At 35.9% G+C, this 16,006-nt stretch overlaps 1 protein-coding gene across 1 annotated transcript in view; it reads left to right on the forward strand.

Annotated features, from left to right (window-relative positions):
- The window catches only part of MEI4 (meiotic double-stranded break formation protein 4), a 211,250-nt gene that overhangs the window by 115,074 nt on the left and 80,170 nt on the right, over positions 1-16,006 (forward strand). The window contains 1 exon segment of the mRNA XM_027852861.1: positions 1,015-1,146. Within this exon segment, the coding sequence (XP_027708662.1) occupies positions 1,015-1,146 (132 nt within the window).

The following is a 16,006-nucleotide window of genomic DNA, read 5'->3' on the forward strand; positions in this document are numbered from 1 at the left end:
GGGGATAGATGTGAAGGACATTGTTTAGGTGTAAGAGTCACCATGACCGATTTGTGATTGTCTATGAGATGTGAGCAAGAGGAAGTGGTTAAAGATAATACAACAATTTAATCCAGGGAGACAGAGTGACATAGTGAGAAATAATAAAATTAGAAAAAGAAGAAGATGGGACTGGGGAGAAGAAATTTTAGAGTTTTAGCAGAAAATAGGGGAAAAAGCTATTTTTGAAAACAGTTTATTTGAATTTCCAATGACATATTCATTTGGGGGATTAGAGCATTAGGCATGCAAGATGAAAGTCTGGAGCTCAGAAAAGAAAGATAAAGGCTACAGATAGAGATTTGGGAATTGTCAACATAGAATTGATAAGTGAAGCTGAGGTAGTAAAGAAGATCAAAAAAAAGCGAGAGTACAAAGAAAAGAGAAGAGGGTGAAGGGTACACAATCCTGTTGTTCTTAACAATATTATTGTAAGCTCATCTAGAACAGAGACAGAAACTGTCTTATATGCCTTAGTGAAGTGAGTGGTTTGCTAGGTACTTCAGGAAGCCTCCCCTGCTCAAAAAATGGTATAATGGAAAATGAATTGTTAGAGCTTTGTTTTATACAATCAGGGATAACACAGAAGGCAAACTGTTAGTCACCACACCTTAATGTGATCAGCACACTGCTCCATGGTTCTCAAACAGCTGAATAAGACAGTTGAATTAAAGGAATGAGTGTTATTGGGAGAAAGAAGGTTAACTTTTAAGCATGGACCACTGTCAGAAGAGGACCCATCTCAATAGGATGATATATAAGCAGCAAAAGGTTACTGGAAGTCTTGGACACACATGTATGAGATCACCAAAGACAGTCTTGCTTCCTTAGTTTTAACTAGTACCTCCATATCAAGGCTTCTTCTTTAGTAGCCCTAATAGCATTTACCAAAGTCTTGGGCAAATACTAGACTCTAACAATTATAACTTAATTTGATTTGACAGAGTGTTGAAACTTACTTATTTTTGTATTTAGTTTCAGGTGCAGCATTACATCTCTAATAGTCTGGTCATACTGGGGAAGTGCAGTTTTTTAAGAAAACCTGTCATATCTCTGATTTTATCACAAGTTAACAACTTCACTGATGAGTTGAGGAATATGCATCAGGTACTCAAGTTCAAAATTTTTCTCTGAGTTATACTTATTAATGCAACAGATAATTTTTTTAAAAAAATTATGCTCTAATAATTAACAGATAGTCTGTTCATTTTACATGTTTAATTCCTTCCCGAATTCTGGGTGAGGGAGGAGGGCATTTTTAGGGAAAAGTTGACATTCAAAGAGAAAATGTATTTCAGATGAAGACAAATATTAAACTCAAAATTAAATTTAAAACACGTAAAGTAAATGTAATGACTGACCAGAATTTCCTTATGGTAGCTAAGATAACATTGTACTGAGAGGATGAGTTTAAAGTAGTAAAAATGATAACTAATTGAAAGTTCTCACCAGTGGCTTTTGTCTCTCCCTACCTTCCTAACCCAACACTTTAGGGCTGTTAAATTCAAACTGAAGCTATGATGTAACTGTGGGAAGAATCTAAAGCATTGAGATTCTGAGAGTAGGCTAGAAAATCAGTCCCGAGGGTGGAAGAATCTGTGACTTGAGAACTGTGGAGGAAGCACCAAGACAATAGCCCGTGAAAGGGGGTAAAGCCCTGGGACAGGTCTGGAGAACTAATATGCAAATAACTGAACAGAGCAGCCAGTTAGATTCTAGCATGTGAATATTTTCTCTGCTCCCCACGGCAGGGACTGAACATAGGTTTTACCGTCATCTGCTCCTGTCTCCCAGGACAAACTAGCTGGCCGTGACCTTTTCAGGAGCACTAAATGGAGAATAATGTATTAAGCCTTTTATTGCTGAGAGTTCACTGTCAATTGCTGACAAATGGGTCTGACAGTCAATGTCTGCCAGTATTCCAATACCTGAAAGTTGCTACTCGTCATCATCAACATTGTTGTTGTAGAACAGGTAATCTGGAGATACCTGGCAATTATTTTTGCCAGTTTATGAAGGTAGCTATGGTATAATGAAGAGACCACTAGATTTCCTTTAGGTTCAGGATTTCAAGGTCGAGCACCTCACACTAAGTTGATCTAACTGCAAAGTTTATTGTTTACAAATCAGTTTTGTGGACATTCTTGTGAAAGAGTATAAAACTTGTATGCCTTCCATCACAGCTATCTGGGGTTACTGCCCCCCCTTACTTGATTTCAGGAATTAAAGATATATATACACAGCTGCAGCCATTTTGCTTGCTTACTGTTTCTAGATGGCCTATACCTATGAAGGGCTATGTGCATTTATACTGAGGTAGATGCAAGGACTTAGAATATACATATCTATATCTATATCTATATCTATATCTATATATTCTATAAATGCACAAATCTAGAATTAGTAGACATCAACCACCTCTGAATATACGAGGCATGAGGTGTTAAGGGGTCCCTTGACATAGATAAGATGAGCCTAAAAAGAAAAAAAAAACAGGGACTTTTTTGTTAATATCTGCTGAAGTATCAGAAATTCATCAGTCACTGTAGCCGCCTCTATTTCCATCCCCATCTTCCCCTGCCTTAAAATGAACAAAAATGATTTAATTATATTGCATCAGATTTAGACTCTAAATGTGGCATTGCTACTTCTTAACCCAGTACCCTTGGGAAAAATCATTTAACTTCCCTCTACTATTGTTTGTTTATCTGTAAAATAGGGATAATAATGAGTTTATTACCTACTTCTGTGCCTGTTATAAGGATCAAATGAGATGCTGTGATTTAAGCACTTTACATTTGCAAATTGCTAGATAGATGTAAGCTATTAAGATATATACTTAAACAGCATTAACTTTCACATGGATCCATGTAGTTTTCATTGTCTCAGTAAAAGCAGAAATATAAAAATCTAAGGGAGGCCACTTCAAGATGGCGGAAAGAAGCCAAGAAGTTGTCTGAGTTTTCCATAGTTTCCCTTTGAAACAACATTAATGGGGGGCAGAACCAAGATGGAGGAATAAAATCAGTGACTTGCTTGAGCTCTCCCACAAACCCCTCCAAATACCTGAAAAATGGCTCTAAACAAATTCTAGAACAGGAGAACCCACAAAAAGCCAGAGTGAAACAAATTTCTAGCCCAAGACAACCTGGATGGTTGATTGGAAAGAACTATTGCACAGGGCTAGGAGAGGAGCACAGTTTAGCGTGAGCCACGCAGGCAAAGACCAGGCCTCAGTGAAATTGGAGCAGTCCTCAGGGGATTGAATAAAGGGGAGCTTTGGGGGTTTCCAGACTTCTCAATCCACAAACACCAAAGACAACTTAGAAGGTCAGTAGAAAAAGTGTCAGACCATGGTGAGAGAGGAGGTTGGTCTGGACCCAGTCACAGCACAGCCCTGGAGCGGTAGCTGCTTCCAGAGCTCTTGGCACACAGATGGAAGGGGATTGAGTGACTGATCAGAGGGGGATTGCAGGGATCTCTTTGCTGGTACTGAGGCAGGATTCTCTTGCTTTGCCTTTCCTTGGATCTGAGTTGCAGTTCTGGGTGGTGGTCCTGGGCCAAGGAGGAATGCTGGTGTGGTGGAGCTTGTAGTGGTAGTGGAGAGGTAAGCCTCCTCACAGTTCCAAGGCAGAAAAGAGTGCTTGTGGTTACTCATAGAGCAGAGCACAAGCAGGAAAGGAGTAAACATCTCACCCTTGATCATACCACCTTGGAAGGACTGAAAATTTACAGGTCCCTAGAAGTATCTCTGAAAAGAGTTTGGACAGTACATTCTGCACACTGGAAGCAGACCCCTACCTTAACAAAGAGTTTAAAACTCAAGTAATTGTCTGGGATCATGAGCAAACAGCTCAAAAAAAGTCAGACCGTAGAATCTTACTTTGGTGACAAAGAAGATTAAAACAACCAGAAGAAGACAACAAAGTCAAAGCTCCTACATCCAAAACTTCCATGAAAAATATGAATTGGTTCCAGATCATGGAAGAGCTCAAAAAGGATTTTGAGAAGCAAGTAAGAGAAGTAGAAGAAAAATTGGGAAGACAAAAGAAAGTGATGCAAGAAAATCATGAAAAACTTGTCAACAGCTTGCTAAAGGAGACCCCCCAAAAAATTGAAGAAAATAACACCTTAAAAAATAGACTAGGGGCAGCTAGGTGGTGCAGTGGATAGGGTACTGGCCCTGAAGTCAGGAAGACCTGAGTTCAAATCTGGCCTCAGAGCAAATACTTGATACTTACTAGCTGTGTGACCCTGGGCAAGTCACTTACCCCAACTGCCAAAAAAAAAAAATAAAGTAGACTAACCCAAATGGCAAAAGAGGTCCAAAAAGCCAATGAGGAGAAGAATGTGTTTAAAAACAGAATTGCCCAGATGGAAAAGGAAGTTCAAAAACTCACTGAAGAAAATATTTCCTTAAAAATTAGAATGGAGCAAATGGAAGCTAGTGACTTTATGAGAAATCAAGAAATTGTAAAACAAAACCAAAAGAATGAAAAAATAGAAAACAATGTGAAATATCTCATTGGAAAAACAACTGACCTGGAAAATAGATCCAGGAGAGGTAATTTAGAAGTTATTGTACTACCTGAGAGCCATGATCAAAAAAAAGAGCCTAGATATCAGCTTTTAAAAATGAGCAAAAAAACAAAAAGAGCTCTGACCATAGTAATCAGTAAGGGAAAACTGTTTGCATCCCTACATGGGAAGATAAAACTTGTAAATCTTAAGAACTGTATCTCTATTAGGGTGGTTAGGAGTATACTTAGACAGAGGGTGTAGGTATAAGTTGACTTTGATGTGATGATAAAAAAATATAGAAATCTAAATAAATCACATTTGATACTTGAGAAATGAAAAATAATCCAATCAAATTCTTATGATAGCATTTAGGTGTTGCTATTTGATTCCAGAACATAATTTACATTTAGCTTCTATGATATCAATGATTGATTGTAGAAATGTACTTCTGCCATGGCCAATGAGGGACTTTTTTTTTTTTTTTGCCAGACTATGCAGCTATGTATTTAGGGCTTTCGTTTTCATTTTTTGTAATTTCCCACATGGTAGAGGAGAGTAGTGGGAGAGATAGATTGACAAAGTAAAATGATTAAATGAATAAACATACTATATAAATGAAAAAGAAAATGTACTCATGGAATCCATTTTTCTGTCTCTAGTACTATTGCAACCATTACTGATACTAATACTAATACCAATAATAATAACTGCTAGCATTTATATACCATTTCAAGATTTGCAGAGTTCTTCATATATGGTGTCTCTTTTGATTCTTGCAACAACCATTTGAGGTGGGTGCTATTATTATTCCCATTTTGCAGATGAAGAAACTAAAGTTTTGTGAATTTCAATGATTTGCCCAATAGCCCCACAGCTAGTAAATTAGGCAGAATTTGACCTCGGGTTTTCCTGATTCAACATTCACCATTTTGTCCCATATACCACTTCATAACATACTTATGTATCTAATTCCCTCCAGTGATACAAATCATAACCTTCGGTCTCTTCTTTGTCTATGCAATTTTCAACTCTGTCTTTCTATCAGTATTTCTGCGCTCAAACCCTTCTCTGATTCTTTTAATTTCTCAGAATTGCCAATATAGCATTCAGGTTTCCACCTAATTCTTGCAGACTTGCAACATCAACAGATCACCTCCTTTTCCACACATTTAAAGGTGTGTCCTAAGTTAAAAACAAGAATGTGGGAACAGATTGTCCAGGGAACTTTGAGAAGTTGACTCACTGGACTTAGTTATATATAGCAAAGAATACGGGGGAAGAGGCAGAATACACAGGATGGTAGGATATTATGGAATGCTTTTTTGAGAAAGACAAAGGTTTTACTTGAGGCCATTGGCAGTAGGTAGACACTTGAACGAAAGAATGATGACAAATTCAGCACTATTACTTGGACTGAATAGAGAAAGCCATTAGGGAGAGCGGTTTAGGATTTTCTTAGAATGATCCAAAGATGAAGTCAGAGTCATTGTCAAATCCAAGAGTCATTTTAAAGCAAGAGAGAGAGGATTTATTAAATCCAGATGATAGAAGTATTGAGGAAGAAAACTTAGTGCATACTGTATGGAGAGAAAAACACTTAAAAAAGAGAACAAATACAAAACTAAGAGCAAGGTTTAGGTTAATGTTTATTCAGATTTCTGTTATAAATCCCTGGTTTTGTGGTTTTCAGACTCTGATATGCAAATTTACATAGAATATGGCATATAATTGGTTTATAAAAGGAACTAGATTTTTAAATAATTATTTCATTATTGCCCAGTATATTAACTATTGTTCAAATGGCTTCCTTTCACATACTTTCAAATGGCCATTATTTTGGTAGCAAAGCATATTTGGGGGCCTATAACTTTTAAAATCTAATTCATATAGTACAGTATTTTCTCAATAGAAAGACTATCTTTTCAAGGTATTGCTGAGAAATAGCACCTCTTGTGCCAAGGACACTTTCACTAAGATGGGAAACCAAAGGCATTAGAAATGGTTGTGACATTAGTTCGTTGAGATTTGTCTGGTTTGGCAGTAAGACTAGAAATACATGTTTTTATCATTTTTGGAGGTTGGGAACAAAGAGGAATTCTCTTTCAAAGACAGTAGGAATTGACACCTCTCTGTACTTATTTGATACTTTGTGTTATCACTTTGTTACTTCTTACTAGAATTTTTCATTTTCCCAATTTCAAAGTGTCATTGAATGTGTTTTCTCCTATATTTATATTTGTAATGAAATATCAAAGGTCTGGGGGAGTCCTACTTTTCTTACTGCTGACAAATTAGTCCTCACTGACTCTTTTGTCTTTAGTTCTTCCAAAGATCTATGATCTCTTCGGTATATGTATATCTTCAACCAAAACAAATTGATACTCTACAGTCTCTTTAATATACAATTTTATTATATGCTTAGGACAAAAACATCATCCCTCTGGTAAAGAGCCTCTCCAAACTTGGGCAGGCCACTTTTGCCCTGATACTCTTTGAGAACCATAACTAAAGCTATCTTACCTTGGTTTGGGATGTGCCAGAGTTTATGCTTAGCTATCAAAACCTTTGACCCCAAGTCACCATCATACAATAATGATACGTCATTGAATAAAGCCGTTACTGAAGGCTAATTACATAAGTAATGTCTCAGCTGAGAGATACTTTATTATTTAATGTTCCTTTATTTGAATAATTTCTCTCCTAAGACTAATTCACAGACACCCCCTCTGAATTTTCTTGTATCAAGGAAAATCTAGTAGGTAATATAGTTGGACCTCTGTTTATATTGATGTATCATCCAATGCAGCGTGAAAGAATGTTTGAGAGGGTGTATTAATTGCCTCTCCTCTAAGCTATAGCAATCATCCCTTCCCTCAGCTGTGCTCATTTTCCCAAGTTATCGTTGGATGTGAGTGCCAGGTGGAAGCAACTGTTCATTATGATGCTCTCCATCCAGTTTCTTAATGTCTTGACATATATTTGCTGTCATACTTGAAATATTCTAGTGAATCCTGTGCTTTATCATTTGCATAAGATTCAGTGTTCATTTCATGGTAACTCGTGTTTTTCTTATCTTATGACAAAATCATTGTAATGCATTTTGCCTATCAATATTTTGAAGTATCTGTTGGAAGCTGGTACAGAATCCCGGTGTAGTGATATATTAATTTGTCAAGGAGCTGCATTGAATAACTGTGGAAATCTAAGAACAAAGTCAAGTTGGTCATTTAAATTTGTAAATAATTTTAGCATTTTTGGCATTGCACTTTTTTTGAAGTTCTATATATGGAATACGATGCTTTTCAGATAGAATCTAAAGCTCTGGCTTCTATCAAAAGTCAGCAAGTAAATGAGCAATTTCTGAAGATTCAGAGTCACAGAATATAAAATTTAGATGAGCTGTCATAGTCCATCTAGGCATCCTTTGATCAAGAATACTTTCTAATTACATCATTGACAAGTAGTGACATCTAACCTCTGCTTTGCAATCACCATTATAAGGGAACCTAGGACCATGTAAGGTTGCTTATTTCATTTTTGTTAACAAGTTGTTTTCTTAAATCATGCCCAAGTTTGTCACTATGGTATTTTTGCCCTTTACAAAAGAACAAATCTAACAGTTCTGCAAATACCACACAACTTTGTCTTCACCCCAGCCATTTTCCTCTCTTCTATGTTCCCACATGTGTCCTCCTTACCCCTTTACTTCAACACCTCTTTCTTTGAAAATTCAAATTAAGTCAACATGTCCATTGCCTCTAAAAAAAGACAGACTATCCTATTCCATTCACCATTTTTATGACCACCTGCCACTCTTGTATGTGGTCTCCAGTTGACTGTACATTTTATAAGACCAGTGGCTCTATTCTCTATGTAAGCACTTAATAAATATTTTTTATTCATCAAGTCTCATCATGTCTCCCTCTGTCTTCTCTTCTCCAGGCTAAGTATCTCCAGTTCCTCCCTTCAGTATCCTGGTCACCCACCTTAGGATATCCTCCAGTTTGTCAGTGTGTCTCAGAAAATATGGTGTCCAGAATTAAACACAGTTCTCCATATAGGTCTGCCCCAAATAGCCTTGTATGGTACTAAGGTTTTTCTTTGCAGTATCACATTCTTGAATCACATAGCTCTTATAGTCTATTGAAATGTCCAGATCTTGTTCACAGGAGCTGTTGAACAGCCGTCCTTCATTCTGTACTCAATTTTTTTTTGTTTGTTTAAATAAATACAAGCATAGAATTTGTAAGACAGTTTGGTGCAATGTCAAGAATGTGGCATTTAACATTAGGGGACCTGGATGTAAATCCCTACCCTGCCACTTTCTACATCTATAACCTTGTGAAAATCACTTGTTTTCTCTGGTCCTCAGGTGTTTTATCTGTAAAATGAGGGGGTTAGACTGTATGTCCTCTAAAGTCCCTTCCAAATGTAAATCTATGAGCCTAAGATTTTTACATTTATTCCTATTAAATTGACTCAGTCTTTGATTCTAGCCAATCAAGACCTTTCTGGATCCTGACTCTTGTCTTCCAATGTGTTAGCTCTTGAGTTTTGTGTCTTTACAAATTTATATGCATATCTGCATATAAATTATCAATTAAAATGTTGAACAGCTCAGGACCAAGGATAGATTCCTAGGAGACTGAACTACATACAGACTTTGTTCTAAGTTGGCATCGACTGATTAATAACTGTTCTTTTGGTCCTGTCATTCAACCAGTTAAGTATCTATCTAATTATACCATTATAGCCCACATCTCTCCATTTTTCCCATAAGGGTAGACAGGAAGCTTGACAAATATTGAACTGATAGCCAGACAAACTATGTCTACTACACCAATCCTTCCATTCTATCCCGATATTCTTCGTTCCCTTGCCCCTCCTCCTCAGCTAAGTTATAGACTCGTTAGCATGATATTGGCTCCTACTTTTCAGCTTTATTTCATTTATCTCTTATTCATAAGAATCCTATCCATACTGGAATACTAGCTAAAATAAAGTCCATTCTATCTCCACTTTTCAGAATCATGTTCTTCCTGCAAGACTCAGTTCTCATGCCACTTTCTTGATGAAATCTTCTCCAGCCAACCTCACTGAATATGTTTTCTCCCTCTTCATACCTATCTAGACTACCTTGTTCCCATCACTCCCTATTTTGTATTAGATTTTTACTTCTCTGTATACATGTTAATGTCATAACTCCCTCCCTAAAGTGCTATATAAATGTTAGTTATTATTGACAGCAGCTCAGAAATTACACCTGCTAGTTTTTTTAGTACTCTATAATGTAGTTTGTCAGAGCTTGGTGACCTGAACTTACTGAGGGCAGTTAGAACTATCATTTCATCCTTATCTTTTGTTTCAAATTCTCAGTTAATGATTTTCATTCCATTCTTCCCAGACTAAAAAATTAATATCTTCAGACATGAAAATAGAAGCAAGTTAATAGATTAATATTTCAGCTTTCTTACCATCATGTTATCATTGTCCTGTCCACCCTGAAATAGAGTTTAATTCTTCTTTCATACTGCCCTCATTCATAACATAACAATATATTTGTTCTCTTTAGCTCATGTGTGGCTTTAGTCTGCTGACACTATTATTTTTGGACTGTCCCATTCCTTGTATCCATCCTCAGTCATCTGTCCTTTCTTCCACCTTCTTTACATACCTCAGAAATACAGTACTATTGGTTGATCCTATTAATAGAATGTTCTGCAGACACACCTGTGTAATGTCATTGTACTGATTACATTCATCTCCAAAAGACTGCAGAACCTACTCAATAAGAAACACGTTCTCTCAAAAATGATTGACATAGTAATCCTAGTAATTAATATAACCTAATCTCCTTTAGGGCAGGGACTGTATCTTTTTTTTTTTTGTGATTTGCAAACTCAGTACCTAATACAGTGTCTGACACATAATGGACACTTAGTAAGCAATAATGCTTATTGATTGATTTATTGTTGTCCTCTTTGCAACTATCTGCCTACTACCTATATGTGATTCTCTCTTTTCCTCTTCATCAAATAATTTATTCCCTGGGTAGCTATGGTCTTTGCTTCTGTGGATTGTATGTTACCTACCTCCTTGGATAGACCTTGTTTTTTTCAACTTAGATCAAATTGTTTTAGGCAGTTAGGTGGTGTAATAGATAGAGTACTGGGCCTGGAATTGGGAAGACCTGAGTTCAAATTCCACCTCAGACACATATTAGCTATGTGACCTTGTGCAAGTCAATTATCCTGTATTTGCCTCAGATTCTCATATGTAAAGTGGGAATAATAATAGCACCTACCACCCAGGGTAGTAGTGAGAATCAAATGAAATATGATTTGTAAAGTACTGAGCATAGTACCTGATATATGTATAGGTATTATATAAATATTAGCTATTATTAGTGACATTGGCCTCTTTGCTGTTCCATGAATAAGACACTCCATCAATCAACTTCTGGCATTTTCTCTTGCTGTCTCCCATGCCTTCCTCCTCGTCTCTTCCTCCTGACCACCCTGTTTTCCATCAAATCCCACCTAAAATCCTACCTTCTACAAGAAGCCTTTTGCAACCCCTCTTAATTCTAGTGTCTTCCTTTTTTAAAGTATTTCCTATTTGTTCTCTATGTATTTTGTACATATGTGTTTGCTTGTTGTCTGCCCCATTGGATTGTGAGCTCTTTGAGGGCAGGGATAATCTTTTGCCTCTATGTACTTAGCACAGCTTGCACTTAGTACAGCTCCTGGCAATACAGTAGGTGTTTGATAAATGTTTATTGACTGTCTGATTTCAAAATTTGATTCCTTAGAATTTCCCATTTCTTCTGGCTGATTTCTCCTACATGATATGTTTTTACATCTTAAATATCATTTTTTGACCCTTCATAATTGACTCTCCTCAAAATATAGGGAGGATGACAGATTTTCTTTCTTTCTCTAACATTAACTATATGATATTGTCCACTTGCTACCAAAACTCCCATTTTTCCATATAATCAATTTTTCCCTTTTCATTGGTGGAAACCAAGGCAAGTCTTGAATATCTCAGTTGTCCTACTTTTGACACAAAGAACTGTAGCTGGTGTCTGTATAATTGATGTTCTTTATCATTACAGTTTCATGCTTTTGTGCCAGTCTTGTGATTCTTCTTTCTCAGTCTCCTGGTCTAATTATTCCTTTTGTCCAGGTGGACTACAGCAAATCCAAATTACAATAGCCTTTTGGTTTCTCCCTCTATTAATCTTTTCTGAAATATTCTCCACAGTGTTTCCTCCTTCAGTGTTTTTATATGTCCTTAAACAGGTATAACTTCTTCAAATACAATGCTACTCCATTCCACCTTCGCTTTATCTCTACAGTTTTTGTCAGAAAGTTCCTAGGGCCATATTTCAGATATGAAAACCATCTCACAAAGAGTCAATGATACTTATGAGGATAAATGTTCATCTCTATTATGCCATGTTTGTATCCCCTATTCCCCATTTCTATATAAACATTCAAGGCCATGGGTTTTATTGATGACTTTATTCTTGGAAATTGTCTCCTGTAAGTTACTTCCCTCCTTTCTTTTACTCTTCTTACTTCATTGTACCAATTACTTTCTATGGTATTAAGTTTGTCAGATCTTTATTGGCAGCTCTCCCCTTCCTTTTCATCTTAAAGCTCATGAGATATACAGCTGTACAAGAAGAAAATAAAATATTTTCAGTTAAGCCTTTTTGTTATTTATATAAATTTTATGAATAAGCCTGTGACTTTAGTTGCCACATATGTCTTGTGGAGTTGTGATTTTTTTTTAGTTAACATTTTCTATATTTATTTAAGTTTGTGTTTGTTTTAGTTGTTAAATTTAAATGGGTATAAACATAGAGGTTGGAAGAAATTGTCCTTCTGGCCAAATGTCATTATGGGTTTTATTCATAGGAAACATGAATCAATACGTTTTAGTGAGGGGTTTTTTTGTTTGTTTTTTACCAACATGGGCATATTTCACTTACCCTAAAAAGATGGATGGATTACAGAACATGTGGTATACTTAGCATACATTCCCTTTACTCTCTAAAACTCTCCAGCTTATATAGTTTCCTTCAAAATCCTTTTTTCTTAGTTAATTAACCATAGTTACAAATTGTGTCAACTTTTTATCAAATATTTTTCTACCCATAATGAAAAAGATTTCTACTCATGTTGATTGTACTTCTACTCAGGTAATACATCTACCAATTTGTGTCATACTTCCTGTAATATTCATTTCTAAAACGGACTTTCTGGGAAAATTAGAAAACCTTTAAGGATTTAGGAGATAACTTCAGTTTCGTTTGTACTTTCACCAAAAGTCCATATTTGCATATCTGTATTGTGTAGTAGAATCACAATAATAGGGTGATCTAAATCCACAAAGTTATGGGGATACTGATGGAGTTTGGAGGGACATCTGGACCTCACAGAGTATTGATATAAGGTGTTTCCAAGAACTACCATGCTTATGTAGTTGAGGTACTCTGTAAGTTAAAGGGTAAATTAAAATGAAAAAGTGAATTTAGCAAGGGAAAAAAGACTTAAAGATCCTTTACCTACTATATCTCCAGGGGATAGTGTTTTGTTTATTTGCTGTTTTTATCTTACATCTGATAAACTCTATCCATCCATTTCCCTCACAGTTAGACTTTCTTCTTAAAAATCAAAGAAAGTGTGAGGAACTCATATGAAAAAAATTGAGTGTGAAATGAGTAGGGTGAAACTGAGGAGTTCCTATAATTTTATACTGCACTTCTTTAAAATAAGCTAATTTAGCACAGAATGAAAACATTTAGCATCAATATAAGCATGTGTTCTTTAAACAAGATAAAGAGACAGATGAGCATAGCCCCAAGTAAGAAATAGAAAATGTATTTCATTAAAGAGAAGGAACCACATGTTTTCTGAAATTATGCATATCTGAATATAAATTCTAGGAGAGCTGGCTCAGTTAGTGATCATTTTGTCAGAAAGAATGCAGCTTGGATCAGGCTGTGCACAAGTGGATAAGATAGGGGTTAGGAGTTCTGCATATGAATTTTTTATTTCCTCTTTCTTGTTAAACAGGGGCACAAATTCTTGGTAGCATTATGCCAGAAGGATTCTCCTTACCCTTTTGCATGAACTTTGGTTAGAAGAATGAATCATTCAATTTTGGGGAACCAGTGCTCAAAGGATGCTCAAAAGAGATTAGCAATATTTGGAATCATAGAATCTTAAGAATTGGAAGGTACCTTAGAAAATATCTACTGTACCTTCTATATAGATAGGAATTATTTATATGACATTCCTGATCTATAAATACTTTCATTGTACTACTTAAATAGTATTACAGTTGAACTGTTGGTTCATACAGACTGTTAGACAGTTTTCTCTGCTTGTTGAATTACGTTGACTTGCTTTTGTTTTCTATAACAAGTTATACATTAGTCTTAGTTTTCCCTTGGAATCAACAAAAAGCAATTCTTTAATATGCTAGTCCTTCGAATAATAGAGGAAACTATTGTGTGTTTCTCCGTAGTTTTTTTCTAATTTTAGTGTTCTAGTGCTTTCATCTATCAGATAATTTTAAACATAAGATGATTTCTAGAAACTGGAATATTGTTGTTGTCAAATGGAGTTTTTAAATGTCACCATTGATAGACATAGTACTGGGAATTTTTCATGGTATTCCACATGTAGTCAGAGGAACACAAATTATTCCATAATTTCACAGCCCACAATCTGACTACTATGTTTCTGTTACTGTTACATGATTGCATGAGCCAGTGAACTGTTAACTTCAAACCTTTCTACTTTTTTTCATTAAACTTAATTCAGCAAATATTTAGCACCTAACAAGTCTAATGCACTATGATTTATGCTGAGGAAATTGAGTTTGGTGAGAGTTTGGCAAAGAGATCCAGCTATGGGTTTCTAGAGCATGACTTAAAATATAGAAATAACAGAACCCTGGCCAGGCATACATAAGATGGGATAACAATTCTAGAGTTTTGCCAATTCCAATCATGATAATTAAATTTTAAACTGAAAAGGAAAGATAAAAAAGTAAATTGCCTACATGTAGCTAGCAAACAGGGTACTGTCTAGTAGACACTATATAGAAAGAAGAAGAGATCCAGAAGTTCGTAAGAGAGAAATCCATGAAATCAATTAAACAAGAAGCATTTATTAGACACATGCTATGTGCCATTCACTGTGCTCGGTGCTGGGGATACAAATAATGAAACAATGCTTGTTCCAGGGAGTATCTCTTTTAATGAGAAAAGGACCTGGAACTAAAATCCATGGCCATACAAATTTATACACAAATGCAAAAAGTGTGGGTAAAAAACGAGAAGAATCAGAGATTTTAATGCAAAGAAATGTATTTCAAAGGTATCACTGTGACCAATGGCAGAAATATGGCTCCAAGAGAAACTACAAGGATAAAAGGAAAAAGTAACATTGTGTCTCAAGTTACCTTATTCACAGAATCTGAGAGTTGGAGAAAATCTCCAATCCAACCCATACGCAAAAGAGGTTTCCACTATAACGTACACAAGTGGTCATTCAGGCCCTACTTATAGACCTCCAAAAAATTCACCACCTCTCAAGTCAAACCATTACATTTTTAGACAGTTTTAATTGTTAACAATTTAACTGTTACTATCAAATCTAAATTGGCTGTTTGGAATTCTTACCCATTGCTCCTGCTTTTTGCTCTCTGCAACCAGGTATATCAAGTCTCTTGCCTTCTCCATGTGACTGTTCTTCAAATATTCAAGGTAGTTAACCACTCCACCAACAGTGTATTACTATCTCAATTTTTCCATAGTCTTTCCAGTATTTGCATTTTCCTTTTCTGTCATGTTAGTAATCTAATAGATATGAGATGGTATCTCAGAGTTGTTTTAATTTGCATTCCTCTAAACAATAATGAGTTAGAGTATGTTTTCATGTGGCTATAGATAACTTTGATTATTTCATCTAAAAACTGATCATATCTTTTGATCATTCATCAATTATGGAATGGTTCTTATTTTTATAAATTTGATCCCCTTCTCTATATAATCGAGAAATGAGGCCTTTATCAGAGAAACTTGCTTCAAATTTTTCTTTCACAGTTACTATTGCTAACTGTATTTCCCTCCATCCTACCCCCCCACTTACTCTATTCTCTCTTCTTTTACCTTGACTCTCTTCAAAAGTGTTGTGCTTCTGACTACCCCCTCCCTCAATCTGCCCTCCCTTCTATCACCCACCTCCTTTTTTTATCCCCTTCCCCTCCTACTTTCCTGTATAGATTTCTATACCCAATTGCATGTGGATGTTATTCCCTTTTTAAGTCAGTTCTGATAAAAGTAAGGTTCACTCACCCTCCCTCATCTCCTCCCTCTTCTCCTCCACTGTAAAAGCTTTTTCTTGCCTCTTTTATAAAGTGAAAT

Source organism: Vombatus ursinus, unplaced genomic scaffold (assembly GCF_900497805.2).
Source record: "Vombatus ursinus unplaced genomic scaffold, bare-nosed wombat genome assembly UNPS02009835.1, whole genome shotgun sequence".
NCBI lineage: Eukaryota > Metazoa > Chordata > Mammalia > Diprotodontia > Vombatidae > Vombatus > Vombatus ursinus.